The sequence below is a fragment of the Podarcis vaucheri genome (genome assembly GCF_965113315.1).
Source record: "Podarcis vaucheri genome assembly, chromosome: 13".
NCBI classification, from domain to species: domain Eukaryota; kingdom Metazoa; phylum Chordata; class Lepidosauria; order Squamata; family Lacertidae; genus Podarcis; species Podarcis vaucheri.
This window is the reverse complement of record NC_138751.1, coordinates 18,006,447-18,029,480: the sequence shown is the minus strand read 5'-3', so window position 1 is coordinate 18,029,480 and position 23,034 is coordinate 18,006,447. Positions and strand designations below refer to the sequence as shown.

Genomic DNA, 23,034 nt, shown 5'->3' with positions numbered 1-23,034 from the left:
ACAGCTTCAAGATAACTTTATCCAATGCTGTGGCAAGGGTATTTCATCGGACAACTTCTCCACGTCACTGACATAAATTTATTCCATCATGGAGCCCAAGGCAAAGTATATGTGGGTCTCAGGCAGCCAACCAGCCATCCAGGCACAGACCAGACCCAGACCTGCTTAGCTTCAGTAAAGTAGTGCCTTCCTGCATTTTTTAGGCCACACCTTGGGACAGATGTTTCTATGCCAAATTCTACTGTGCCATTTAGTGTACATTTCACAACAATTCTCTCATCCTCACACCAAAACTGAGGGCATGCCATTAATTTTACAAATCGGTAACAAACTGAGTAACACCCAACTTAACTCTGACTCCCAGATAATATACAGCTGAGGATTTGAATCGGTTGCCAACATCCAGCTCTTCATCCCCTAGTTCCAAGCCAGGAATATCCTAACTAGCCACAAATTCACACATTTTTGCAGCAATTATACAAACATGAAAAATTAAAACCACACATTGCTGAGTTTTATTCAAAACGTTTTAATTTAAATCCTCTTAGTAAATTCTTTTTTTTTTTTTTACATTTTCCTTTTAAATTATTATTTTTTTAACACAGAGGAAAAAGCTGGGTGATAAATTACAGGCACAGTGGAAACAGTCCATTCATTACACTGAATAAAGGGGAGACATCCCAAAGGAGCAGAGAACAAACAAAACCCTTGCTCACACATAAGGTGGCGGCTTGAAGCCACAGAGGTGTTGGAGTGTACACACAGTCTCTGTCTCAGGAAGCAAAAAGGAAGTGCAAATGGCTTGCCACCAAACACAGCCCAGCTTCAGAACCTGGAACAGGAAAACATGAAAGAGGGCAGGTGGTGTCCATGGCGTTAAAGAGATGCAAGGAAGCCTTGGGATGTGGGAATTTCTTTGGGAGACTATAGGGAATTATTTAGAGGCAGCCAAATGCTGCAGTTCATTCCTCCAGGCTAAGGACTGTTATAGCAAAAAGGCAACAGGAAGAGAAAAGCTTAAGAAGGTGCCAGTAGCATTGGATGTAAAAGAAAGAAGAAAGAAAGTGGCCAAGAGGCAAGACCACTGCAGCCTGTTCAGCAATCGCCCTCCAGTTCTAGTCTTGCTTCACAGCAGGCTGGAAAGGGGAGGGGAGCAGTGAGATGGCACGTGAGGTGGGTAAATCCATTGCCTACGCTAACTTCTTAAGGAGACAGGCATTGCCTTCAGGGGAAGGCCAAGCCATCTTGAGCATCCCTGCCCCAAGTTCTGGAGCTGTTAAAACAAGCTCGCAAACACACACACTTACCTATGGCAAACACAACTGGCCTCCGAGCAACAAGGCAGGGAAATTTCTGCCAATGTTTATTCAGCCCTTTGGGGCTGCTGACACGCCACAAATAAGCAGTATGCAGGGGAGTGTTGTGTAAGAAAAATGTGTCACCTCGTAGCTTATTTGCAAGGCAGCGGACACCGTCTCTGATGAATGCCTTGGCGGTCCTATAGGTGTTACTGTACCTGCACAGCCAGTCTGAAGCAACCTCTTCACCACAGCACTTTACCTATGAATGGGATGTACTCTGTCCCACTAACCTGCTCCCCCACTACTCCCACCGGGCAGTCATTTTGCCAGTTCTTAAGATGGAAGCAAATGGAGTGAATTTAATCCAGTTCATCTCTCAGTAGCCTTTAACCAGCTGACATATAAACGGGAGCGCCTGGTCAGATGATGCTTCCCAAAGAGATGATTGTGCCAGGATAAAAGCATCCCACTTGCCTTACAAAGGCAGAGCTTGCCTTTAGCACTAGAAACTGTGGGAAAGGGTGAAAGGGGCTGACAAGGAAGAGCCCCAGGGGAGCACAGCAGGAGCTTCCTCAATAACTACGGTAGACGGAAATAGAGACTGGAGGGCTGTCAAAGTGGGTTCAGGCAAAGCCAGGAGGGGGAATCATCGCTTAAAGCAGTCAGCAATGGGCGGAGGGGGTTTGGGTGGGGTAGTGGGCGAGGGTAAGGAATTGCTGGCCGCCGGGCCGGGGGCGTCCGTTTTCCGCTTGAAGCGGTAGGTGATGGGCAGGAGGAGTTTGCTTTTCTTGAGCGCCTGGACCTTCTTGAGAGTCTCATCGTCCAGAGCCATGAAGCATCGGCGGGAATACTCCAGCAGGCGCTCCTTGGACGAGTCAAATTCGCCCACCTCCGCCACCTTTTCAGGGGCCACGATGAGGAGCTCGGCAATGGGCGTGGTCAAGGCCACAGTGTTACGGTCCACACGGTGGTGCTCAAAGGCCCGGCTCATGCTTTGCAGCTTCTGGAAAGTGTACAGGATCTTCTTGTAGCGGCACAGCACCCCATCCACATCCTTGACTGCAGCGGGGGCAGGGGGTTGGGTTCAGAGGAGAGGGCCCCAGCAGCGACCCATAGACAGGAGCGTGGGGGGAAAGAACAAGAGAAAGGGTTGAGGAGGAGAAATGGGGAAGCATGGCCACTCGTGAAAACACCCGAGAGTTGCGAGAGGCAGAAATCACAGGAAATGGGAAGGACCGACAGAAGGAGGCAGTGACCCGATGGAAGCCAAAATTTGGGAAGCAGAGTCAAATATACCAGCACCACGGAAGGGGGAAGGGAAGGGAACAGCCCAGGGACCAAGCAAAAAACAACAACCAGTAAGTAAAATAAGCAGGTAATGCAGGTGTTGAACATTGAGGAGCAGCATCCAAATATAAGAAAAGGAGGATATGCAGAGAGAAAGGATGGAAGGTGAGAGAAAGAAGAGGTGGAGGAGAAAAATGGAAGCAAGTGATCGTGTGTGGCAGGCCAGCCGGTTGATTTGCAACAGGAAGGGGGGGAAAGAGTGGTGGAGGATTAGGACAATGGGAGAGGAGGGTGGAGAAATGTGAGAATTGAACAAGAAATGAAGAAAAAGAAGGAGAGAACATATTATCGCAGCAATTTATCAAGACTTGATGCTTTTGTGAGGGAAAACTTAGAGGGGCGGGTGAGTCACAGGCCAGCGTTTCAAGAGGCATTCCTGTTTCTCCAAGGGTCAGGATTCCTCTCCTCACCTCCCTTGGGCTGCCAGAGGGAAAGGCAGAGTCAGAAGGCATGGCAGGCCCAGCCAGGCGACTAGTCCATGCAGAACTGCTCCCAGGAGGATCAGCTGGGCCCGGGAGTGGGGACCTAATGCACGGTGCCGTTTCCTCGATTTGACACAGAATCCCCATCTCAAGGGATGCTGCCTGAGATGCTGCGCCTGGCCAGGGCTCCTCCTGCAGCCCTGGTGTCTAAGACGAGATTTGTGAGCTGAGGAAACAAAATTCCCCATAATTTGTCTTGCTGCTGTGACTCAGTGGGCTGGAGTCCCAGAAGTTTCCTCTAACGTAACTCCTTTGCAGGGAGGGGAGGTATCCCAGGGGCATTTCCCTCCCCTACTTCCCTCTGGTGATGCTTCCGCCTCCATCATCTTCTTCCCAACCCTGTCACTATGGAGTGAACCACTGGAGGTTACAGCCGCCGCCAATATATGGCTATGGCTACCACTGTTTCTGTCCTGGCCCCTTTCCTCAGCAAAAGTGTCTTCCACTCCTCAGGTGGGTCTCGAACCTTCGTCCCAGATGGGCTGTGAACTTTGTGAGCTTTCCTTCCTCCCCTTTTGAGCACCACATTCTGAGCCAGTTGTTGAGCATGGGGGCGGGGCTGAATCCATGACTACAGGGGATGCCTAGGGTCCAGCAATAGCCTGGTCATCGCTGTCTCTGAGCCAGTGGGACTGCTAAATGGGGACACAGTAGTGGCATAATTTTGTGTGTTGGTGGAGGAAATTGTAATGAATTCTTATAGAGAAGGAATGGTGATTTTATGCTGGAAATCTGTTCATATCTGTCACCTGGAAGAACATCTCTTTTCTGTATGGTGATCTATTATTTTAATGTGTAATAGGTTGTGTGCCACAGAAGGGGACAGGGACCCTCTGCCTTCAGCTCTGTAGGCTGAAACGGTGGTCCCTTACTTTGACACATACACACACCCCATTGCCACTCACCTCTCTGCCTCTCGCGGACTTTGGGCTTGGCAAAGCGCCGCCTGTTGACCCCTCCTTTCTGCTTCTTGTGCTCCGCGGAGCCTCCTTCCTCGGGGCCGGCACTCATCCAGGAGCCCATACTGTCGTCGTCGGTCACATCCCCGTTCCGGCTGTCAGACACCTCGGACCGCCGTGGGAGCTGCTTGCTGCGGCAGTGCTCATCTAGGGCGGAGGGGAAAGGGCAGGACGCATCAGACAGAGCGGGAGACAGAGGCCCGCCATAGCACAGCTAGAGTCAAGCTCCTCAAATCAGAGAACCCCCAAAAAACACAGCCCTTGACTCTCTAACACAGGGACCTCCAACTGGAACTCAGTTCAGGCCCCTTTCAGGTGGATGCCATTACCATTCTAAGAACCAGGGAGGGGTTCATGGTGAGTTCTTTTTCTAGAAAAATAGCGCTGCGTCCTACCAAGGTGCCTTGGCTGACATTCCCCCGGCCCTTCCTCCCAAGAGAATCCGAAAGGCCTCCCTCCCAGCAAAGCACCGCCCGCCCACCCACTCAGCCTCCGGAAAACTCGAGAGTTCTCGAGTTACCAGCATCCAGACGGGCGCAGGAGATGAACTTGTCTAGCTGGCAGCGCAGGAAGTCCCGTTCTTCCTCCAGGTCCTCGATTCGCTTCTGCAGCCAGGAGTTCCTCTCCAGGGCCATGTGCAGCTGAGTCCTCATGCTGGTCACCAGGGTCAACGAGGGAGCTGGCATCTCCGGTGTCTCTGAGGGCAGCACAGTTATGTCACGGCGGAAGTTCGACTTGCTCACAATTACTTGCTTCCTCGCTTCTCTTCAAACACCCAAAGGTCCCGCACCCAACTCTGCCCAAAAACCTTTCCAAACCCTTCTCGCCCTTCCTGTGAGAAGCAAAAGGGGCAAGGGAGATTTGCACCTGCCTTATTGAAGCCATAGCCTTCTTTGTATCTAATACAGTGGTACCTTGGGTTACAGATGCTTCAGGTTACAGACGCTTCAGGTTACAGACTCCGCTAACCCAGAAATAGTACCTCGGGTTAAGAACTTTGCTTCAGGATGAGAACAGAAATCGTGCAGTGGCGGCGCGGCAGCAGCAGCAGGCCCCATTAGCTAAAGTGGTGCTTCAGGTTAAGAACAGTTTCAGGTTAAGAACAGACCTCCAGAACGAATTAAGTTCTTAACCTGAGGTACCACTGTACTTTGATTTTCAGCAGGAGCAAATTAACACATACAGTAATTGATTTCTCTCCCCACCCCAACCATTCTCCTCTAGTCCCATTTGAGTTTCACCTTCTTTAAGAAATTTAAAATGTTTGATTGTAGAAGACAACTGCTGCTGAGCTCTGCAATGGGAACTGGAAAGCAAGCAAGCAGTGCCTACAACAAAATGTTGCAGTGTGGAACCTGCACACACCTACACTCCACAAACACCACTTTTTCTGCTGTGATTTCTGAAATGGCGGCGCCACTTTCTAGAAGTGTCGTAGTTGTGGAAGTGACAGCAGGTGCATATTTACTTGAGGAATGGCAAAAAATCAGGGTTCTTCAGGTGCCGAGTCACCCAATGAGATCTAGCACATAGTTAAAGGGTATTCGTTCATATATTACTGACAGGAAGCGGGGGTATTGTTTCTCACCATCAAAATTCTGAGGAGGGCTCAGACCATAATACAACTGTTGCTGAGTCTGAGTCTGTGATTCCATTTGGTGTGGCTCGTCCAAAGGTATGGCTATTTTATAAGCTTCATTGTCTTCCTTCACTGTAGGGGAATTGCGAGGGGAGGCAGGGAAACAAATGTAAGAGCCTAAGAATACTCACCCCCCCCCTTTTGTAAGATCAACAGTCTCAAGGCAGACAAAAATATTACCGGACTTGACTTTGAGCTAAATTCCCATTGAAATCAATGGCACACATGTTCCCATCAACTGAGCTATCCAGGCAGGAACCTAAATCCAATCAATTTGGCCCACTACTAGGAGGGGAGCAGTTTCACCCCTCTGCCACCCTCAGGGCCTTTGAAACCCACCCCTCTCCCATCAGACATACACTGACCTTGCTTTGCTCCCGATCCACGACGTCCCCTAGTTGCCCGTTGGTGATGGTGGTTACTTTCAGTCATTGTCCTCCCTCCCCAGGTGGGACGGATGCTGCTAACCTAGAGAGCAGGAGAGGTGATCTAACTGGGCAGATCGGCCTGATATTCTGTCTCCCCTATATTTTCCTAATGAGTGAACTCCAAAGCAGCCTTCCCTTGTACCCTGACAAGAATCCCCAGCCAAGGAGCCCCCCTTTTTTGAAAATTTTTGCTCTTTTCAGAGAACATTGAATTACAGTCTTTCAGGTATGTCCTCCCATTCTATAAATGCATAATACCAATAATGCACATTAGCAGCGGGGGGGGGGGGGGGATAAGGTGTAGCTCTTCCTAAAAAATAGCTGGGAATTGCATATTTGAATACCCAGTGCTTTAAAAAAAATGTTTAGGGGTACTCTCATTATGACTCAAGAAAATCACCATTTTATAGTTCAAATCGGGGAAAATACTGTAAATACAGTGAATGGACAAAAGTACAAAGATTCACAAAATGTTTAGGGGTATGTGTACCCCTGCATTCCCCCAGAAAAAAGCACTGTGAATACCTGACAACAAACTAGGGTCTATGTCATGATGGGCAGGTGGAGGTTCCCATCCTGCTGGGTGCTGCCTTACCAAATCCCTCCAGAAGCCGTCCCACCCCACCCCAACGATCCATTTTGATAGGTTACTTGGCACGGTAATGACATCAGATGACTGACAGATGGGTGGCCCTGCCCACCTTTCAAAGTTGGCCTATAGGCTGCAGGGATATAAAGATCTGACTCACCAGGTCAAAAAAGTTCCCAGGTACCCGCTATCTCGCACTGTTTCCAAGAGGATAGCTACCTGAGCCAGGGTGACTTAGGGATCCAAGATCTTCCACACAGCTACCTGCCCACTTAGGAAATGGCTCCAAACACCTGGACAGAGGCAAGACAGGGAAATTAATAGGTTAAGCCAGGAGATCCCACAGCAATAAAAGCAGGCAGGGGCACTGCAGTGGAGCGATGCCCACTATGAAATAGGAGGTGATCCCCAAATCAGTTGCTTCCAGCAGTCTTGTAAAGGCACAGGGGTTGTAAGGCCAGCTCTCTTGCTCAGATAAACTTTTTTTCTCTCTCAACCCAGGTGAAACTCATGGATTCCGCTTTCACATGCATGTACATCACATCCCTTGATTACTCAGGCATCCGTCGCCCAGAGTTGCAGTGAAAATTCAGTTTCTGATGGTGCTATATCTGTGATGGCTCTATTCATTTATGCAAGTTACTCCTTGATGTTTCAGTCATTGAGTCATGAGTGCACAGGCTCACACTCGTTCTCCGGTTCTCTAGAATTGGAACAGAGCAAACCATTGAAGGTCATTGCCTCTCCCCCCCCCCCGACTCCCTTTGAAGTATCCAAAAGTGTCAGAGGAGTCCCTGCTCAAGCTCCCGGAAGTGTTATGTGCAACAACCCTTAAGGGGTGGTGGGGATGTTTCTTTAAGAGGGACCCACACACAAACTAGACTTGGACACAAGTACAAAAATTGTTTAGGGCTGGAAACCACATTTTCCTGTGGCTTAGCTATGCCTGCAGAGTTAATGGATTGTATGTGGGTGGCAGTTTGGGGGGTGGGGGAGAGATAGAACCCTGCTTCCTTTCAGTTCAGTTCCCATTCTGCCACTAACTTGCACAAATGCACATACACATCTCTCTTATCCAACCTCAGTCAACAATACAATGCACATCTGTTAATAACAGACCATTATATAGGGATGGGATCCAATCTCTTATCAGATCCAGCCCTCAATATTTCAGCAGCTAGACTCTTAACCGGCTCCCAACACTGCAGAATGCATTCTCTATGTATTGCACTGATGCAGCTTACAATTTTTTTTTTTAATGCAGTTGAATAACCAATTACTAATAAAAAAACCCACTGGATGTTACAATCTTTTCTGTATGTTGATATAGTATTGCATTTGCTACAGCATTTTCCCCCAAATGGATTAAAATGTGCAACCGGCAATACAACCAGTTATCGACAGATAGAAAGATGCATCTGTTGCAAGCTGCCTTGAGTTTAGTATTTCCATGGAAAGAAGTGGCATAAATATAGAATAGAATCATAGAACTGTAGAGTTGGCAGGGACAGCAAGAGTCATCTGGTCCAACCCCCTGCAATGCTGGAATCCTTTTGCCCAAAGTGGGGCTTGGACCCACAACCCTGAGATTTAAAGTCTCATGTTCTACCAACTGAGTTACAGTATATGTTTTAATAAATAAAATAAATGCATTGCTCAGATCCATAGCTACAGGGGCAGTGGGGGGCAGAGAGGTGGCTAACTGGGTGTTTTGTTTTTTTTTGCCCCAGGTGAAGCCTCCAGAGGAGCTCCATTGAGGCTCCCAGCCTCTGTGTGTGTGTGTGTACGCACATGCACATGGGGGTTTGCCAAAGTAGGTCATCAATCCAGGTGGATAAAGCCTAGTTGCTACTTGCAGGCTCCAGTTCTCGATTTCTTGGCTTGGCCACTCCCTCCTTGTCACACAGACTCTAACATGCTTACCTAAAACCCAAAAAGCTCAGCTTCTGGAAACCAAAATTTGAAGCAAAAGCCAACTGACAAGTAACTCAACCAGTGGAGAGAAGGGAAGTCACAATATTCTTAGGGGTACCAGGGAAGCAACCAGGGTGATGTGTCCCTCCTAGCATCCTCTGGGACATTGCAATGCATTTGGGGGCACACCTCTTGAGATCCTGAGGTGCAGCTGTCTCCGGCCGCAAAATATCTTGGTCTGAGCCACCTCTTGGAGTCCTACAGGTGACTATCACCGCCTATCCAGGCCCCACAGTTAACATCAGCAGGGCATTTGCCTTCCTTCCCCGCCAGTCATTGACCTTTGCCCACCTACCCGTTTCCTCATTGCCATTACTTGGGTCCTTCAATGATGCCCAGACTTGCTCGCCTTCTCTCCGACTCCAAACCAACTGGCCACAGCAAGGCCTCTCTCTCTCTCTCGCCTCCTCCTTCCGTTTCCCTGCATCCTACTAGAATCTCGCTAGTAACCAGATACAAGCTTCTCCCACGCAAACTCCCTACAGCAGGCCGGCTCGAGACGACGTCAAGGAATTGCTTGGGATGGAGGGGGTCTGTAACCCTCCCTCTCCGCCCCACCGCTATCCCCCATCAAATCGGGCCTTTGGCAAAAAAAACCAGAGCCCACCACCACCACTTCAAAATGGCCCCGGCTGCTGCCCTGTGATGAAGGATTCCTCCCTCCCCGTCCCCAAATGACGGTGGTGGCGACGCCCGCGCCAAGACTTTGGAGACGCCAAAGGACCGCCGTGCGCCCTCGGCGCTGCGCCCCGAGACTTGGAGAGCATTACGCACGGGATGCCTGGGGGTCCGATCTCCCGAGAACCAGCAGCGGGGGTAGCGATGGGCAAGGATCAAATCAAGGTGTGTGCAGGGGACCGAGACTATCTCTCACAACCCCCCGCTCCTGCCAGGACACGCAGTTCTTACCTTACTCTTGCAACCGCATCCACGCCGGAGCGTCCCAAACCACAGCTCCGGGCTGCAGCTGAGCAGGGGAGCGTCTGTAAAGTGCAGCAAGAGGAGGTGGCGAGGAAAAGGGAATAGGAGGAGCGAGACAGCTTTGAAGTGGGAAGGGGGGCGCACGTCGCCGGCTGGAGACAGAAAAATAATCTAATAATTCACAGCAATCCCTTCGTTCCTGGAGGGCAGGCTTGAACGTCTAAATGAGCCATCACGGATTTAGCAGCACAGATGCACGCTGCGGACGTCTCCTAACAAGCGCAATGCTTTGCACGGGAATCTGTTCGAGCTGCCTAGCTTGCCAGAAACCAAGTGAAGCACGTGCACCTGTGAAACAGCCTCCGGGAGAAAATGTTGAGGCTTAGTACAGTGGTACCTCAGGTTACATACGCTTCAGGTTACATACGCTTCAGGTTAAAGACTCCGCTAACCCAGAAATAGTGCTTCAGGTTAAGAACTTTGCTTCAGGATGAGAACAGAAATCGTGCTCCGGCGGCGTGGCGGCAGCAGGAGGCCCCATTAGCTAAAGTGGTGCTTCAGGTTAAGAACCGTTTCAGGTTAAGTACGGACCTCCAGAACGAATTAAGTACTTAACCTGAGGTACCACTGTAGAGGGAATTGTCTCCACAAGGCCCTCCCAACTCTTCTGGCCCTCTAACCAGCAATCAAACACGCAAATCACAATTGGCCTTGCTTACAAATCCAGTATTTTTTTCTATCACGTGTAAGCCTCAGAGGTTGCTCAGTCTACCATGCTGCCATGGTCCAGCCTTGGAACATGTTAAGTACCAAGGATGACAGGACCTCTAAGCATGTGCCAAGAGCCTTCTCCACACCACAGTCGCTGTTACACATGGGTGTAGCCAGGATTTATGTTAGCGGGGACAGGTTTTATGGGGGGGGACAGAACCTCAGTTACTTAAGGATTTTTATTTATTTACTTGATTTAGGGGGGCAATTGCCCCCACCAGCTGCGCCCTTGCTGTTACCCTGTTTTATCTCACATTAATAACCAAAAAAACTGAGCCTGATTTTCAGGAAAGAAAGATGTGACTTATGGTTAGTGCAGCTTGGTCTAAAATTCAGGTTCTGTGACAGCAAGAGGAGCCTGGGAGTGATGCCTGGCAAATCAGGGGGCTGGTGGGAAAGTACCTAGTGGTACTTGGGAGGGGCATAAGGTGGCATCTAAGGCTGCCAGGGCAGAGCCATCTGATGAACATGGTGAGCCATGAAATTGCTAGAGTGATGTAACATTAAAGTGTGTGGACTACATTTTTACAACTACAACTCTTTTTATGAGTGGAATTATGGGCCCATGTTTTACTATGCACTTAATTAAAAGCTTTTCAGTGAGTTCTGGGTCATGAGATCACCATCTCTGCTGTAGGTGATACCCATTCAAATTTCCTTGAGCATTCCCTCCTTCCCTGTCCTTCTATAGTGACCTGTTTGCCACCTGTCTCTTCCTGAATTGAAGGAGGTCTGAGGCCACCTTGAGGTCCACTATAGAAGTCAGGGGCACTAATGCCTCTGAATACCAGCTGCTGGAGGAAAGAAAGCGCAGGTGGAAAGAGTTGCTCTTGCGCTCAGGTCCTGCTCGTGAGCTTCCCCCAGGCATCTGGCTGGCCACTGTGAGAACAGGATGCTAGACTAGATCGGCCATTGGCATGATCCATCAGTGCCCTTCTTATGTTCTTTCAATATATTTTCGTTGTTGTTGTTGTTTAGTCGTTTAGTCGTGTCCAACTCTTCGTGACCCCATGGACCAGAGCACGCCAGGCACTCCTGTCTTCCACTGCCTCCCGCAGTTTGGTCAAAGTCATGCTGGTAGCTTCAAGAACACTGTCCAACCATCTCGTCCTCTGTCGTCCCCTTCTCCTTGTGCCCTCCATCTTTCCCAACATCAGGGTCTTTTCCAGGGAGTCTTCTCTTCTCATGAGGTGGCCAAAGTATTGGGGCCTCAGCTTCATGATCTGTCCTTCCAGTGAGCACTCAGGGCTGATTTGCTTCAGAATGGAGAGGTTTGATCTTCTTGCAGTCCATGGGACTCTGAAGAGTCTCCTCCAGCACCATAATTCAAAAGCATCAATTCTTCGGCGATCAGCCTTCTTTATGGTCCAGATCTCACTTCCAGCTCTCACTTCCATATATCACTACTTTCAAGTGTTATATCTTTCAAGATATAAAAGGACAAAATAATATCCATAACCTGTGTCTAGCACCTCCTTCCCTCTGATCCATTGATAAAATACAGATCCAGTGCTTGCTAGTACAAAAACATTCAGTCAAGGCACAATTCCTCATGATTTTTCCACGTGACTATAAATAACAGAACACATATGTGGATACAGAGGTGACCTGTGATTTGATTGTGCTTTTGAGGGGGATCCCTTGTAAAAAAAATAAAGATGAAGGTCCATAGCAGTCCTGGAAGGCAGTGAATCTATAGTGGTTATGGTTCAGTCAACGAGGAGAGATATGAACTTTGATTTGATGGTGAGTTGTGGGAGGGTGGCAGGGATCTATGAGGGAAGAAATGCAATTTAAGTAGGAATTGTTTTGCTGGATCCATCTTCTCTCTCTCTCTCTCTCTCTCTCTCTCTCTCTCTCTCCAGGAAAATGAAGTGACTAAGTTTCTAAGTTTCCATTCACATTTTCTATCCTTCCGCTGTCACCCCCTCTCTTCTCCCGCCTTCTGTGATGCTCCATTTTTCTGCTCAGCTGCCAATATGAGTCCCTGAAAAACACATGGAGGTGGAACAAGGAAACAGCATCCCTCTTCCAATTTCCTTCTTCATCTCAATGTGCTTTTAAAATGGGGGGGGGCAGGGAAGGAAACCACCCCAGTACAAAGGGGCCGGTGAGAAGGAGGCACAAAGGCTTTGTGGGCTTCATGTTGCCAACCCCAGATGGAACTATGACTTATTTATTATTTATTAAATTTGTATACCGCCCTTCATCCAAAGGTCTCGGGGTGGTTCATAGCATAAAAATATAGAATACGCAATAAAAACAAGAACAAAAATAAATTATTATTTTGTTTTTAAATGACACACACACCCCAAACACAGTTAAAAGGATTTGGATACAAGAACATATTTCTTAACTGACCATGAAATGTGGGCCAGTGTCTCCACTGTCACAAGCTAATTGTCACCAAAATCAAGACCAGCAGTTAGACTTTGAGCATAACTATAATTCATCCACTCTCCCCCCACAAAAGAAACAATTCAAGCCACAGTTGTACCTCTCAACATCTAGGTAGTTGGGTGGGTTGAGTACTTTACCCCATAAAAGGGGGCTTCTAAACTGGCCCAGCCCAATAAAGAGAAATTTGTGAGAGGGAGGATGAAGAGGTTGGATGGTTGGCACCTGTCTGTCTCAAGAGACAATGGAGTGCACATGAAGGGGTGAGGTCAAAAGTGACCTCCCTGGAGAACAAGCTGGGCAGCGTGTATGGAGCTCCTGGGCTGCCCAGATGACAAGATCATCTCAGCCTCGCTGATGTGGTCCAAAGGAAAGCGGGGCAAGACGCTTGGCTGCAGGAGTTGCTGGAAGGAGCCATACAAGGTGCCATCTAATTGTCTTAGGGGCTCCACTCTGGATTTGTGTAGGGTTTACTCCTTCGGCTTTTCTTCTCCCAGAGATATCCCGCAAGGCAGCGGGGGAAGAGGAGACATGTCATAAAGATGGCTGTGGAAGGATGTTGGGGAGTCTGGAGTGGGGGAGAATGTTGCAACATGCCAGAACAGAGCCTAGAATGTGCAGGAACAGGCATGATTTTAACACTAAAACCCGTAATTAAGATTAAAAATAGGATCCCAATGCCTGGTCATTATCCTAGTGGGTGGGAGAAGTCATGTGGCAGAGAGAAGCCTCACCCTAAACATACCACTTTATCATCCACCTACTGTCTTGTCTTTGTGTGGAAGTGTGTTGGGGGAGAGTAGCTGTGTATTTGTTTCACACCATTGTGTTTCCCTCTGCATCTGTGCATTTTTGTCAGGGTGATCAGAAGGGATGTTTGTGTGTAGAATTCACATGAAATTTCTGCAGTGGAACAGTTAGTACAAGCCAACTTTCCCATGAGTGGTGATCCAGATCTGTTGATTTCCTAACCTGATCTACCAATTTGTGATGCACTTATTTTATGAATATAATTTTATTGTTGATTCTAAGCTGTTTGCTGCCATATTTTTTCTTAATGTTGGTCATCTATAAGAAGGATGGAATCAGCCAACATGTCACAAAGTGTGGCAAGATTTTGAGTTCTCTAGAACTCTTAAACAGGCAAGATGTTATACAAAGCAGGGGGTGAGTAAGATGAGACAAAACCCCCCAAAATACAAAAGTTAAGCTGATGATGTAGCCATGAGGTCAGCATAAAATTTTTGTACTTTGGGTTGTTGTTGTTTTTTAAATTTACTTATTGCATCTATATCCCACTTTTATTTGCTCAAGAAGCTCAGGGTGGCATATATGATACTCTCCTCCCCCCCATGTTAATCCCTACAACAGCCCTGTGAGGTAGGCTAGGTTGAGAGGTAGTGGCCTAAAGTCACCCAGTGAGCTTCATGGCAGAGTGGGGATTTGAACTGTGATCTCCTAGTCCGACACTCTACGTAGCTGATGAAGAGTTCTGGAGAACTTTGTGACAAGTTGGTTAGTCTCAATCTTTATTGACCAAAATATAGCAAAAAGCAGCAAGCTTTCAAGTATCGCTAAATGTGGATTTTGGAGTTTGGTGTGCAATCTCCACCTTGAAATTTAGTCTACAAACAACCGGTAATCTGATTTCTACAACATCCAACTTAATTTCTGTACTTTTCCTTTTCCTAGACCACCCCAATCTCACCTCTGCTTTATGAAATAGTTTGCCTAGTGAAGAACTCAGGAACAGTGCTTGCTAGTATTTCATGACATTTTGGTCAGCTTTAATAAACTTACTGCCCAGCTGTGGATCTCGCAGTTTTGTCACAATCGTGATCTGCTCCCTGTCCCTGAAGGGGATGAGATTGGCAGTGTCATGTTCCTTTCTCAGTGGCCACTCCAAAACTGTGGAATGATCTACCAACTGAGCTACATCTTGCCTTAATGTTATACTCATTTAAGAGGACAGTGAAGATGTACCTCTTAAGGACACATGAAGCATAGCTGTCAACGTTTCCCTTTTTTAAAGGGAAATTCCCTTATTCCGAATAGGATTCCTTGCAAGAAAAGGGAAAAGTTGACAGCTACGACATGAAGAGGCCTTCTTCATATGCACCATGAATAAAGAGGCAGTGACGGGAATGGCTTTCTCTGAGGAATGTCATCATTCCCCATCACACCTTCACCATTCTGGGAAAAGCTTCACCTGTTGCATCTATGTAAAATCACTGTTCCTCAGCAACTGGGCTTGACATTTCACCAGGGCAGAAAACACCATTGGAGAAAGTGGAGAGTGTGTTTGTGGAGAGGACCTAGATAACACGAAGCAAGTGTCCAGGTAGCAGAGGCTTGGGGGATCGAGTGGGCGGAAGCTGAACCCATCACTCCTGGGTATCTGAAGAAGTGTGCATGCAAACGAAAGCTCATACCAAGAACTAACTTAGTTGGTCTTTAAGGTGCTACTGGAAGGAATTTTTTTATTTTGACTATGGCAGACCAACACGGCTACCTATCTGTAACCATCACTCCTGGGTTCACTGTGTGGTGGGAGAAGGCAGAGCTGGGGCTAAGCCCGGGTGGTGAAGGACTTGGAGGAGCGCAGAAAAAAACAGGGTTCCAGGTCCTGGGTTCGCTGGACAGGACTGGCTTAACTTCTTGCAGCTCTTTACTCGCGTCTGTTTTCATGGAAGCTGAGCCTCGCTGAAGTCCGTGGACGTAACTTCGTCCCAGCGAAAGTACGCGAAGGGTTTCAGTCTAAGCAGGGCGTTCTCGGTGAGGAGAGGGAAGCCACAATCTTCTCCCTTCGCGCCCCGCAGAGCTCAGGGATGATGGGAGTTGTAGTCCAACAACATCTGGGGACCCACAGGTTGAGAAAGGCTGCTCTAAAGGCTCGTGTGCAGTCGGGGGGTCCTGCATACAAGATACATAAATCATACGTGTATTTACATATGCATGCATTAATTGCATCGCTTCCTGCAATGCTTCCCAAATGCTGAGCGCAGATTCAGGGGCTGCGCCAAGTTCTGGAGAGGAGGCGGTGGAGGGAAGGGAGGCGAGGCAGGGTCTCCGTGGGTCGCGGAGGCGAGCGCCCTCGCCCGGGGGGGGGCAGGATCCCCCTTGGCTCTACAGAAGGTGCGCGAGAAGCCACCTCCGCGACCCGCTCCCTCTGTGCGCGAGAGGACGAACGTTGATCTGGGAACCTCTTCGGCGTGAGCCGGTGGGAGAAGCCGCCGCGTTTCCGTCAGGACACTTTTCGCTGCGACACCCACCTCCTCCTCCTTCCCCACCACCTCCAACCTCCCCCAGGAAGAGCGAGGTAGAAGCCCCCCTCGCTTAGCCCCACCCTGACAGAGACCCTCCCCCCCTCCTCAGGGCACCCCGGGGTCTCCCCCCCCCGTCCTCAGTTTCCCCTTCTCTGCCCTGAATAGCCTGGGCTTCTGATGGGCAGCTGCAGGGGGAGGCAGCGGGGCAAGAGGGCACCTGGCTCTGGATGCCCACGGCTTTGCTTTCTGGGGGGAGCGGAGGGGCACCTGGGGAGGCTTACCTCCCTCTTATCCTAATATCCCTCTCTGCTATCAAGCGGGGCGGCGGGTTGGTGGGTGGAGGCTGCTGTTGCTGCTGTTGCTAAACTGACGTTTGGAGCCGGATGCCAACTCCCCGAAACCTGAAGGCTTGGATCCTTTTACCTTTGCCAGAACGTGCGTGCCTGCTGGATAGGTGCCATATATCGCTTCCTCTGGATCATTGCTGCCGGGCAACTTTGCTGCTTCTTGGGTTGCTACTTCTAGATCCGCCTGCCGTGCCTCGGGTGCCAAGGTGGCATTGCTCAATCCCTTCCTCTTTCTTCATGGTAACTTTGGACCTGGGCCACGTTCTGTTGCCGGCTACGATCCAACATGCGCCCCGGATTGGTGCCGCTAACTGTTTCGCTCGGATCCGTGCCATCCACTGCCAGCTAATACTGCCGCCTTGGATCATAGACTGGAAGACCCCTCTGTTCTCCACCTGGACATTACAGCTTACTTCACGCCAGGATGGAAGCAAAGGGCATGTTCTGGTGCCTGCCTCACCTTGGCATGAGGTTTTGGTGCAGAAATGAGAGTTGAGATTGAGACTTTGGAACGCCACCCAAGCAGGGTAAGTTTGGATCCAGTTCTTCATATGGAGGAAGGGGGCTAAGTGAGAGAGAAAGTAACCTGGGTGTCTGCCAAGAAAGATATTTTGGAATTTTGATGCCAGTCCTTAGGCTGTGTGTAAGTCTGCAAGACTAGGAGTTTAGGAAAGCTGTTGCATAACCTAATGACAGGTGGCCTATATTAGAATGTTGATGGAAGAGCCCCAGAGCCGGGGATGGAGGCAGTTGATGCCTACAGAAAGTGGAAGTGCTCCAAGTCCCACCCACCCCACCAAAGCTCTCCCACCATATCTTCCCTCAGCTCCACCCACCAGAGCCATTCCCATTTATTCCACCCCAGCTTTGACCATATGAATGACCATGATAGCTAATTTGATCTTCAGTACAGTGGTACCTTGGGGTAAGTACTTAATTTGTTCCGGAGGTCCGTTCTTAACCTGAAACTGTTCTTAACCTGAAGCACCACTTTAGCTAATGGGGCCTCCTGCTGCCGCCGCACCGCTGGAGCCCGATTTCTGTTCTTATCCTGAAGCAAAGTTCTTAACCTGAAGCACTATTTCTGGGTTAGCAGAGTCTGTAACCTGAAGCGTATGTAACCTGAAGCGTATGTAACCCAAGGTACCACTGTATCAGTATGCCTCTAAACACCCTACTTTGTAAGCTTCCTAGAAGTATTTGGCAGAATGTTGGACAAAACCAGAAATGGAGGACAGGCAGAGGAGACGTGTGAACCCCAACCCCACCTTTGACCACACATTCACACTGCAACACAAACTGCTTGCTATACTTTGGTATAGCTGAGGTGTAATAATATCAGGACTTTCCCCCCAACAGCCTCAGGTCAGGGATTCTCACAAACTTCTAGGTGTTAGTGAAGAGGTATATAGATACTATATACCTAGATTCTGGCACTACATTTCCACGTTTTCCAAGTTCTTTCCATTTTTAGTGGTTCCTTCTCCATGTTGTAACCTCTCCTCCCTCCTTGCCTGAGTAGAGGATGAAATCTTATCACATCTTCCTACTGTGGCCTTTTAGACAGCATTTATTTAGATAGACCCCCTGCCATCTAACTCTGCTGTAATGGTTGATGGTATTATATATACCTGCTATAGATGAGCTAGGCATGGTTTTTTTTTCCTTTTGAGGGCCACATTCCTTCAGGGGTCATCTTTCAGGGTGGCCAAATGCTAGCAGTAGATGGAGCCAGAATTGATGGGAAGAGCCACAGACATATTTGTTCTGGCTTAACTAATCTGGAATAAACATCACTCTTCTATTTTCACCACTTTTACTTCAAATTAAACTACCACCTCTATACAGGTCTACTCAGAAATAAGCATCACTGGGTTTGATAGGTTTATTCTCAAATAAGTGTACAAATACTTTTTTTAAAGTACTGTACAGTATAACAAACCAATACAGTTAATGTTCTGGAATGCATTTCCTCAAACTGAACACTGAATACTGGCATACTAGAACATTGGATAGAAGTATGCTTTTAATTGCAATTATTGTTTGAATGTTTTAATCTGTTTCTACTTTGTTTTTATTTTTGAATTGTAGATCTGTTTGCCATCCTGGGCTCATTCGAGAGGAAGGGTGGGATATAAATTCAGGAAGTGATAATTATTATGATGATACAGCCAGAAAAAAATTTAAAACCAGTTTATATGTATCATTCAAAATCTTTCCCCTTCTGTTGTTGTTGTTTAGTTGTTTAGTTGTGTCTGACTCTTCCTGACCCCATGGACCAGAGCACGCCAGGCACTCCTTTAAGGGGAGGAGGAAGAGAGAGAGGGAGAGGCAAAAGATGGAAAAAATAAAGAAGAAGCCAACAGGAAGGAGGAACTCAGGGTGGGGGGGGGATGGAAGTATGAGAGTCCAGAGTTCAGAGGAAGCTGGAAGCCCCATAAAACAATGTTGGGGGCTTTAGATCACTCACCTGTAGCCTACAGCTCAATAAGATCTGGTTCTTTCCACAGATGGTAAAAAACAAAGGTTGCATTCACATGCTACTTTGTACAGTATGTGTCTTTAAGAATTTTGCTAGGAAGCTTCCTTGGAACTCAACATGTGTGAAATCGCCAAATCTAGGGAAGGAGCAGCCCAGGCAAGTGTGAAGTCAGTCCCTCAATGTCCAATAGGAACAACACTTAATTAAATCTGTATAGGATTGCAGGGTTAGTAGCTTTATTTGCTGGGGCTGTAAGCTTCATAAACGAACCAGCTAAAATTTTGCAGTCCAGTCCTGTGCTTGTTTGCCAAATTCAAGTAGATTTACTGTCAAGTAAGTGTGCTTAGGATTGCAGCCTTAGACCTGCCCGGGAGTAAGTCCCATCAAACAAAGTCTTGTTTCCATGTAAGCATGTGTGACTTTGGGCTGTCGACTGAGTAATCAGTAGACACCAAAGTTGTTGGGTAGTGTTGTACAGTAAGGACGCAATGACTTATTATGTGTAGATATTGTGGTTCTGATATTGGTGTACCAAGCGTGAATAAGAAAACATTCAAAATACCTCCTATTCTAAACAATGAGTGGTAGCTGTTCTTTATTACGCTGCTAGCTATATTTGGCTTCTCTAAAGGGCTATATTAGTCTCTCTAAAAAGCATCCATATTGAGGGTTGGTTATAGGCTATTTATTAATGGAATTGATTCTTTAAAAAAAAGACAAGTGGGTGACAAATCAGTTGCAGTACAGCTCTTTTAATTGGCTGGCAGCTAGGGCTGAAGTCCATATCATGATAACCGTTTCATAATTTTTGATCTGGCAGTATATCACAAATCCTCTGTGTGTGTGCGTATGTGGGAAAAACTGTGATGCCAGCTAATACATCTATATAGCTCCATCCTTATTTCAGACATTGTGATATATCAATATGTTTTGCTATGTTTAGCTGGTGATATATCACAATGTTGAAAACTAGATATTGCCCAGCCTTACTGGCAGCCCTACATAATTGCAGCTCTAAAAGTTGTGTGACCCATATGACTCCCCCCTCCCACTTTTCCCAATTAATGTGCTTTCTTTCTTATTGCAGACCTGGCATTCCAACCCAAGGGAATACACATAAGGAGATACTTATGGAGCTGCAGAGACATTCCAAGTCTATAGGAGACTCCCAAAGACCACCAGAAACCTTGGAACCCCTCAGTCCACAAGAGCCATCAAGCCATGCGGGACAACCCATCAAGCTGGAGCTGGGGGGTGAGGGAGGGGGTGTCCAAACGTCGCCTCCTAAACTCTCTCGCCCGCCATTGCCTTCTCCTGGTAGCGCCCTCCTTCAGGGATTGAATGGGCTGCCAGGAGCAGGGAGGCGGGCACTTGTTCCTGGAGGGACAGGAGGCACAGAACAAGGGGAACCCTCTCGACTGGGGCGCTACTTGCTGATTGACAGCCAAGGGCTGCCATACACAGTGCTGGTGGAAGAGGGGGTGGGAGCGGCAGGGGACCCAGAAGGGGGCGGGAGCGGAGGGTCCTTGCGCAAGGTGTACAGCTGTCCCGTGTGCTCGCGGACATTTGAGTACCTGTCTTACCTGCAGCGCCACAGTATCACCCACTCGGAGAGCAAGCCCCACGTCTGCCGGGCGTGCGGCAAGGCCTTCAAGCGCACGTCCCACTTGGAGCGCCACAAGTACACCCACTCGGGCCGGAAGCCCCACCAGTGCCCCATCTGCCAGCGCAGCTTCCGTGACTCGGGGGAGCTCTCGCACCACCAGCGGGTGCACACGGGGGAGCGGCCCTACCAGTGCGAGGCCTGCCACATGCGCTTTGGGGAGCGCAACACCCTCCAGAGGCACATCCGCCGGAAGCACCGCCTGCAGCTCCTCCCGACGCCGTAAAGGCCAGCCTTTTCGAGACTGAAGTTGTGCCACGAGAGGCATGAGAACCTCGCTGCCCACCCAGGCCTTAGACATCTACCACCTGGGCGCAGCTAGGCACCCACCCATGCGACGGCAACCCTGGCCTGCAGATGCCATGTCTTTATGGACCTGATACTTCTCCATTTGCTGGCCCAATGACTAGCTGTTGCATGGGGGAAATGGGAATGGAGAACCTCACCCACCTATGCCACAAACTATCCGGCATGCGATAGCCAGCTTGCAAAATCCCAGCTTAGGTCCCTCCTGCCTTCTCAGGCCGCAAGGACTTGGTATGGACACACTGGCCTACCTTCCGCCTTTTGTAGAACCTTGTCTATCCCATCTGTCTGTGCTTCTCGCAACCTGGCAGGGGGATTCTTTGCCTCCTGCTTTGTCCCCACCCGAGTTTCCACTACCCCCATAGGTCACTCACATCCAGCATGGATTCACGGGCCAAGCTCTGCAACACAGAGCATTGCCTTCTAGCATCTGTTTCTGCCACGGTGTCATAGGGAGAAGTTCTTGCGGCATATTGGGGATATGTGGAGGGAGGAATCCAGCAGACCCTGCCTAGAACCTGCATTATGGCGCAGACACTGTCCCCTCTGTGTATGCCTGGAGGGTATGCTATCATGCAGAATGGCAATGCATGCCTGTTAAAAACCTCCTCATCGGCAGACTTGGCCTTCGAATCTACTAGGGGCTAGCCCTCTCATGTATGCATTGTGACCCACAGACACAGTACGGAGACCTCAGCCTGTCAGGAAAACTAGCGCATGCCTATTTTAGGAAGATCTGCTTTGCTTTCATGCAGAATTTGGTTCCAGATTAAAAGCAGGTGGTGGGCAGCCATGAAGAGAACTCTCCTTACTCTACAATAGCCATGCAGGGCTTCCAGTTGAATTTAGCGAGAGGTTCAAATCGAATCTGGCAAATTTTGGTTCTTTATTTTGAGTCCTCTGCAAGCGTCTCATACAGCTGCATGGCTACTTGATGTACGATGGAGGCTGTGGCCTTGAATCCTGACATTCCACCTCAAGAACGCCTGGGCCCAAATTTCTCCCCCTCCTTCCTTTACAATAAAGAGCCTATTGAAGGAGTATGAGCAAGAGGCAAGAGAAGGCTGGGTGAAACATCAGCTGAATTCCATGTGCAGGAAGAAAGTCACTTTTCTTTAAGGCAGTGCCCAAATTACAGGGGAGCCAGAGAGGGCCTGGCACCCTTTACCTGTTGCAGCAGCCCCCTTGGCTACTGCTTTTTGAAGGCTACAGGGGACCACAATTTGGCTAAAATTAGAAGGAGTCCAGGGTTGGGGTTTTTTTTGCATTTCCTTAAGGCTCCTCCTAACCTGTCCTTCCATCTATAAAGCACTGCTTTAATGAATTCTGGCTCTGAATTATTACTATTATTTAAAAATGTAGATGGGGAGTATGGGTGTTGAAGGATGGAATATGGGATATTCCCCAACTTACCAGCCTTAACAGTCTCTTATTTCCAAACCCTCCAGATTTTTCCAGGGAAACAGAGTTGGTGATTCTACATTCCTTCCAGCGGCTGCTGCTGCTGCTGCTGCTGCTGCTACTGGTAGTACAGCCTCCAGATCAGATCCATGTGTGGACCCATCAACTCTGGTCAGGCCTTGTTTTCTTCTGCCCCCTAATTAGAACCATTTCAACCAGCTTCCCAAAGAGTTGCAGGCCATGGTCTATATACTTACGGGGTGGGTGGGTTTCAACCCCAGATATGCAGCAACAGAAAATGTTGGTCTTCATCCCAGGCTTACTGCCTGTGGGATGTATGTGATAAGACTGCTGTGGTTTCCTACAATAATTAACAAACATAGAACCTCTGTTTCCTCGACAGGGAGAAACAATCAGGAGACATCGATATACAGGCATGTGTTCCAAGGTATCGGCTAGCCTGGTACCTCCAAAGCTTGCCAGGGAGATTCCTGGATCATGTTTCCTCTGCTTCATATTTAGTGTGGAATTTTTAAACTGTGTGTGTCTTCCTTTTTTTTTTTAATTAAAAACAATCCTCTGGGGTTTTGGTTCATCTTTGTGTGCTAAACGAATAAAGTTCTGCTGTGTTACTTCCATTTCGTTGAGAGGATGTAGATCCGTTGGCAAGAATTTAGCCCTTTGCTGGGTTTGAGAAGAGTGCCTTTCAGCTGTGTAACTTCTAGACATTTGCAAAAGGTCTTTTCTCAAGATGTGGAGAA

The 23,034-nt window shown here is 48.5% G+C and overlaps 3 protein-coding genes across 8 annotated transcripts in view; 2 read left to right on the top strand and 1 right to left on the bottom strand.

Moving 5' to 3' along the window:
• Positions 1 to 23,034, top strand: part of TBRG1 (transforming growth factor beta regulator 1) — a 202,480-nt gene that overhangs the window by 25,054 nt on the left and 154,392 nt on the right. The window lies entirely within an intron of this gene.
• Positions 510 to 9,766, bottom strand: CCDC106 (coiled-coil domain containing 106). Of its 2 annotated transcripts, none has more exons than XM_082195968.1 (7): positions 9,629 to 9,766; positions 6,965 to 7,038; positions 6,094 to 6,196; positions 5,678 to 5,800; positions 4,610 to 4,786; positions 4,036 to 4,236; positions 510 to 2,360 (listed from the first exon to the last, which is right to left on the bottom strand). In XM_082195968.1, the coding sequence occupies exons 3-7, from the start codon at positions 6,158 to 6,160 to the stop codon at positions 1,948 to 1,950; spliced, it is 981 nt and encodes a 326-aa protein (XP_082052094.1). In that variant the 5' UTR covers positions 6,161 to 6,196; positions 6,965 to 7,038; positions 9,629 to 9,766; the 3' UTR covers positions 510 to 1,947. The 2 variants fall into 2 exon arrangements, with proteins under 2 accessions (XP_082052094.1, XP_082052095.1); XM_082195969.1 differs by lacking the exon at positions 9,629 to 9,766 and adding an exon at positions 9,015 to 9,368.
• LOC309516997 (uncharacterized protein) lies at positions 15,810 to 22,911 on the top strand. 5 transcript variants are annotated; one of them, XR_014213106.1, is made up of 4 exons: positions 15,810 to 16,948; positions 19,991 to 21,103; positions 22,321 to 22,444; positions 22,677 to 22,911. XR_014213106.1 is itself a non-coding variant. In XM_082195979.1 (2 exons), the coding sequence occupies exon 2, from the start codon at positions 20,034 to 20,036 to the stop codon at positions 20,790 to 20,792; it is 759 nt and encodes a 252-aa protein (XP_082052105.1). In that variant the 5' UTR covers positions 15,810 to 16,948; positions 19,991 to 20,033; the 3' UTR covers positions 20,793 to 22,911. The 5 variants fall into 5 exon arrangements, 1 of the variants encoding a protein (XP_082052105.1); XR_014213105.1 differs by lacking the exon at positions 22,321 to 22,444; XR_014213107.1 differs by having other exon boundaries at positions 22,321 to 22,911.

Excerpts from the sequence above, each read along its gene's own strand:
- CCDC106 (XM_082195968.1), bottom strand. The coding sequence starts at position 6,160 with ATGACTGAAAGTAACCACCATCACCAACGGGCAACTAGGGGACGTCGT. Across the intron at positions 5,801-6,093 it reads TGGATCGGGAGCAAAGCAAG|TGAAGGAAGACAATGAAGCT; the intron begins GTCAGTGTATGT and ends ATTCCCCTACAG. Across the intron at positions 4,237-4,609 it reads CTGCGCCCGTCTGGATGCTG|ATGAGCACTGCCGCAGCAAG; the intron begins GTAACTCGAGAA and ends CCTCCGCCCTAG.
- LOC309516997 (XM_082195979.1), top strand. The coding sequence starts at position 20,034 with ATGGAGCTGCAGAGACATTCCAAGTCTATAGGAGACTCCCAAAGACCA.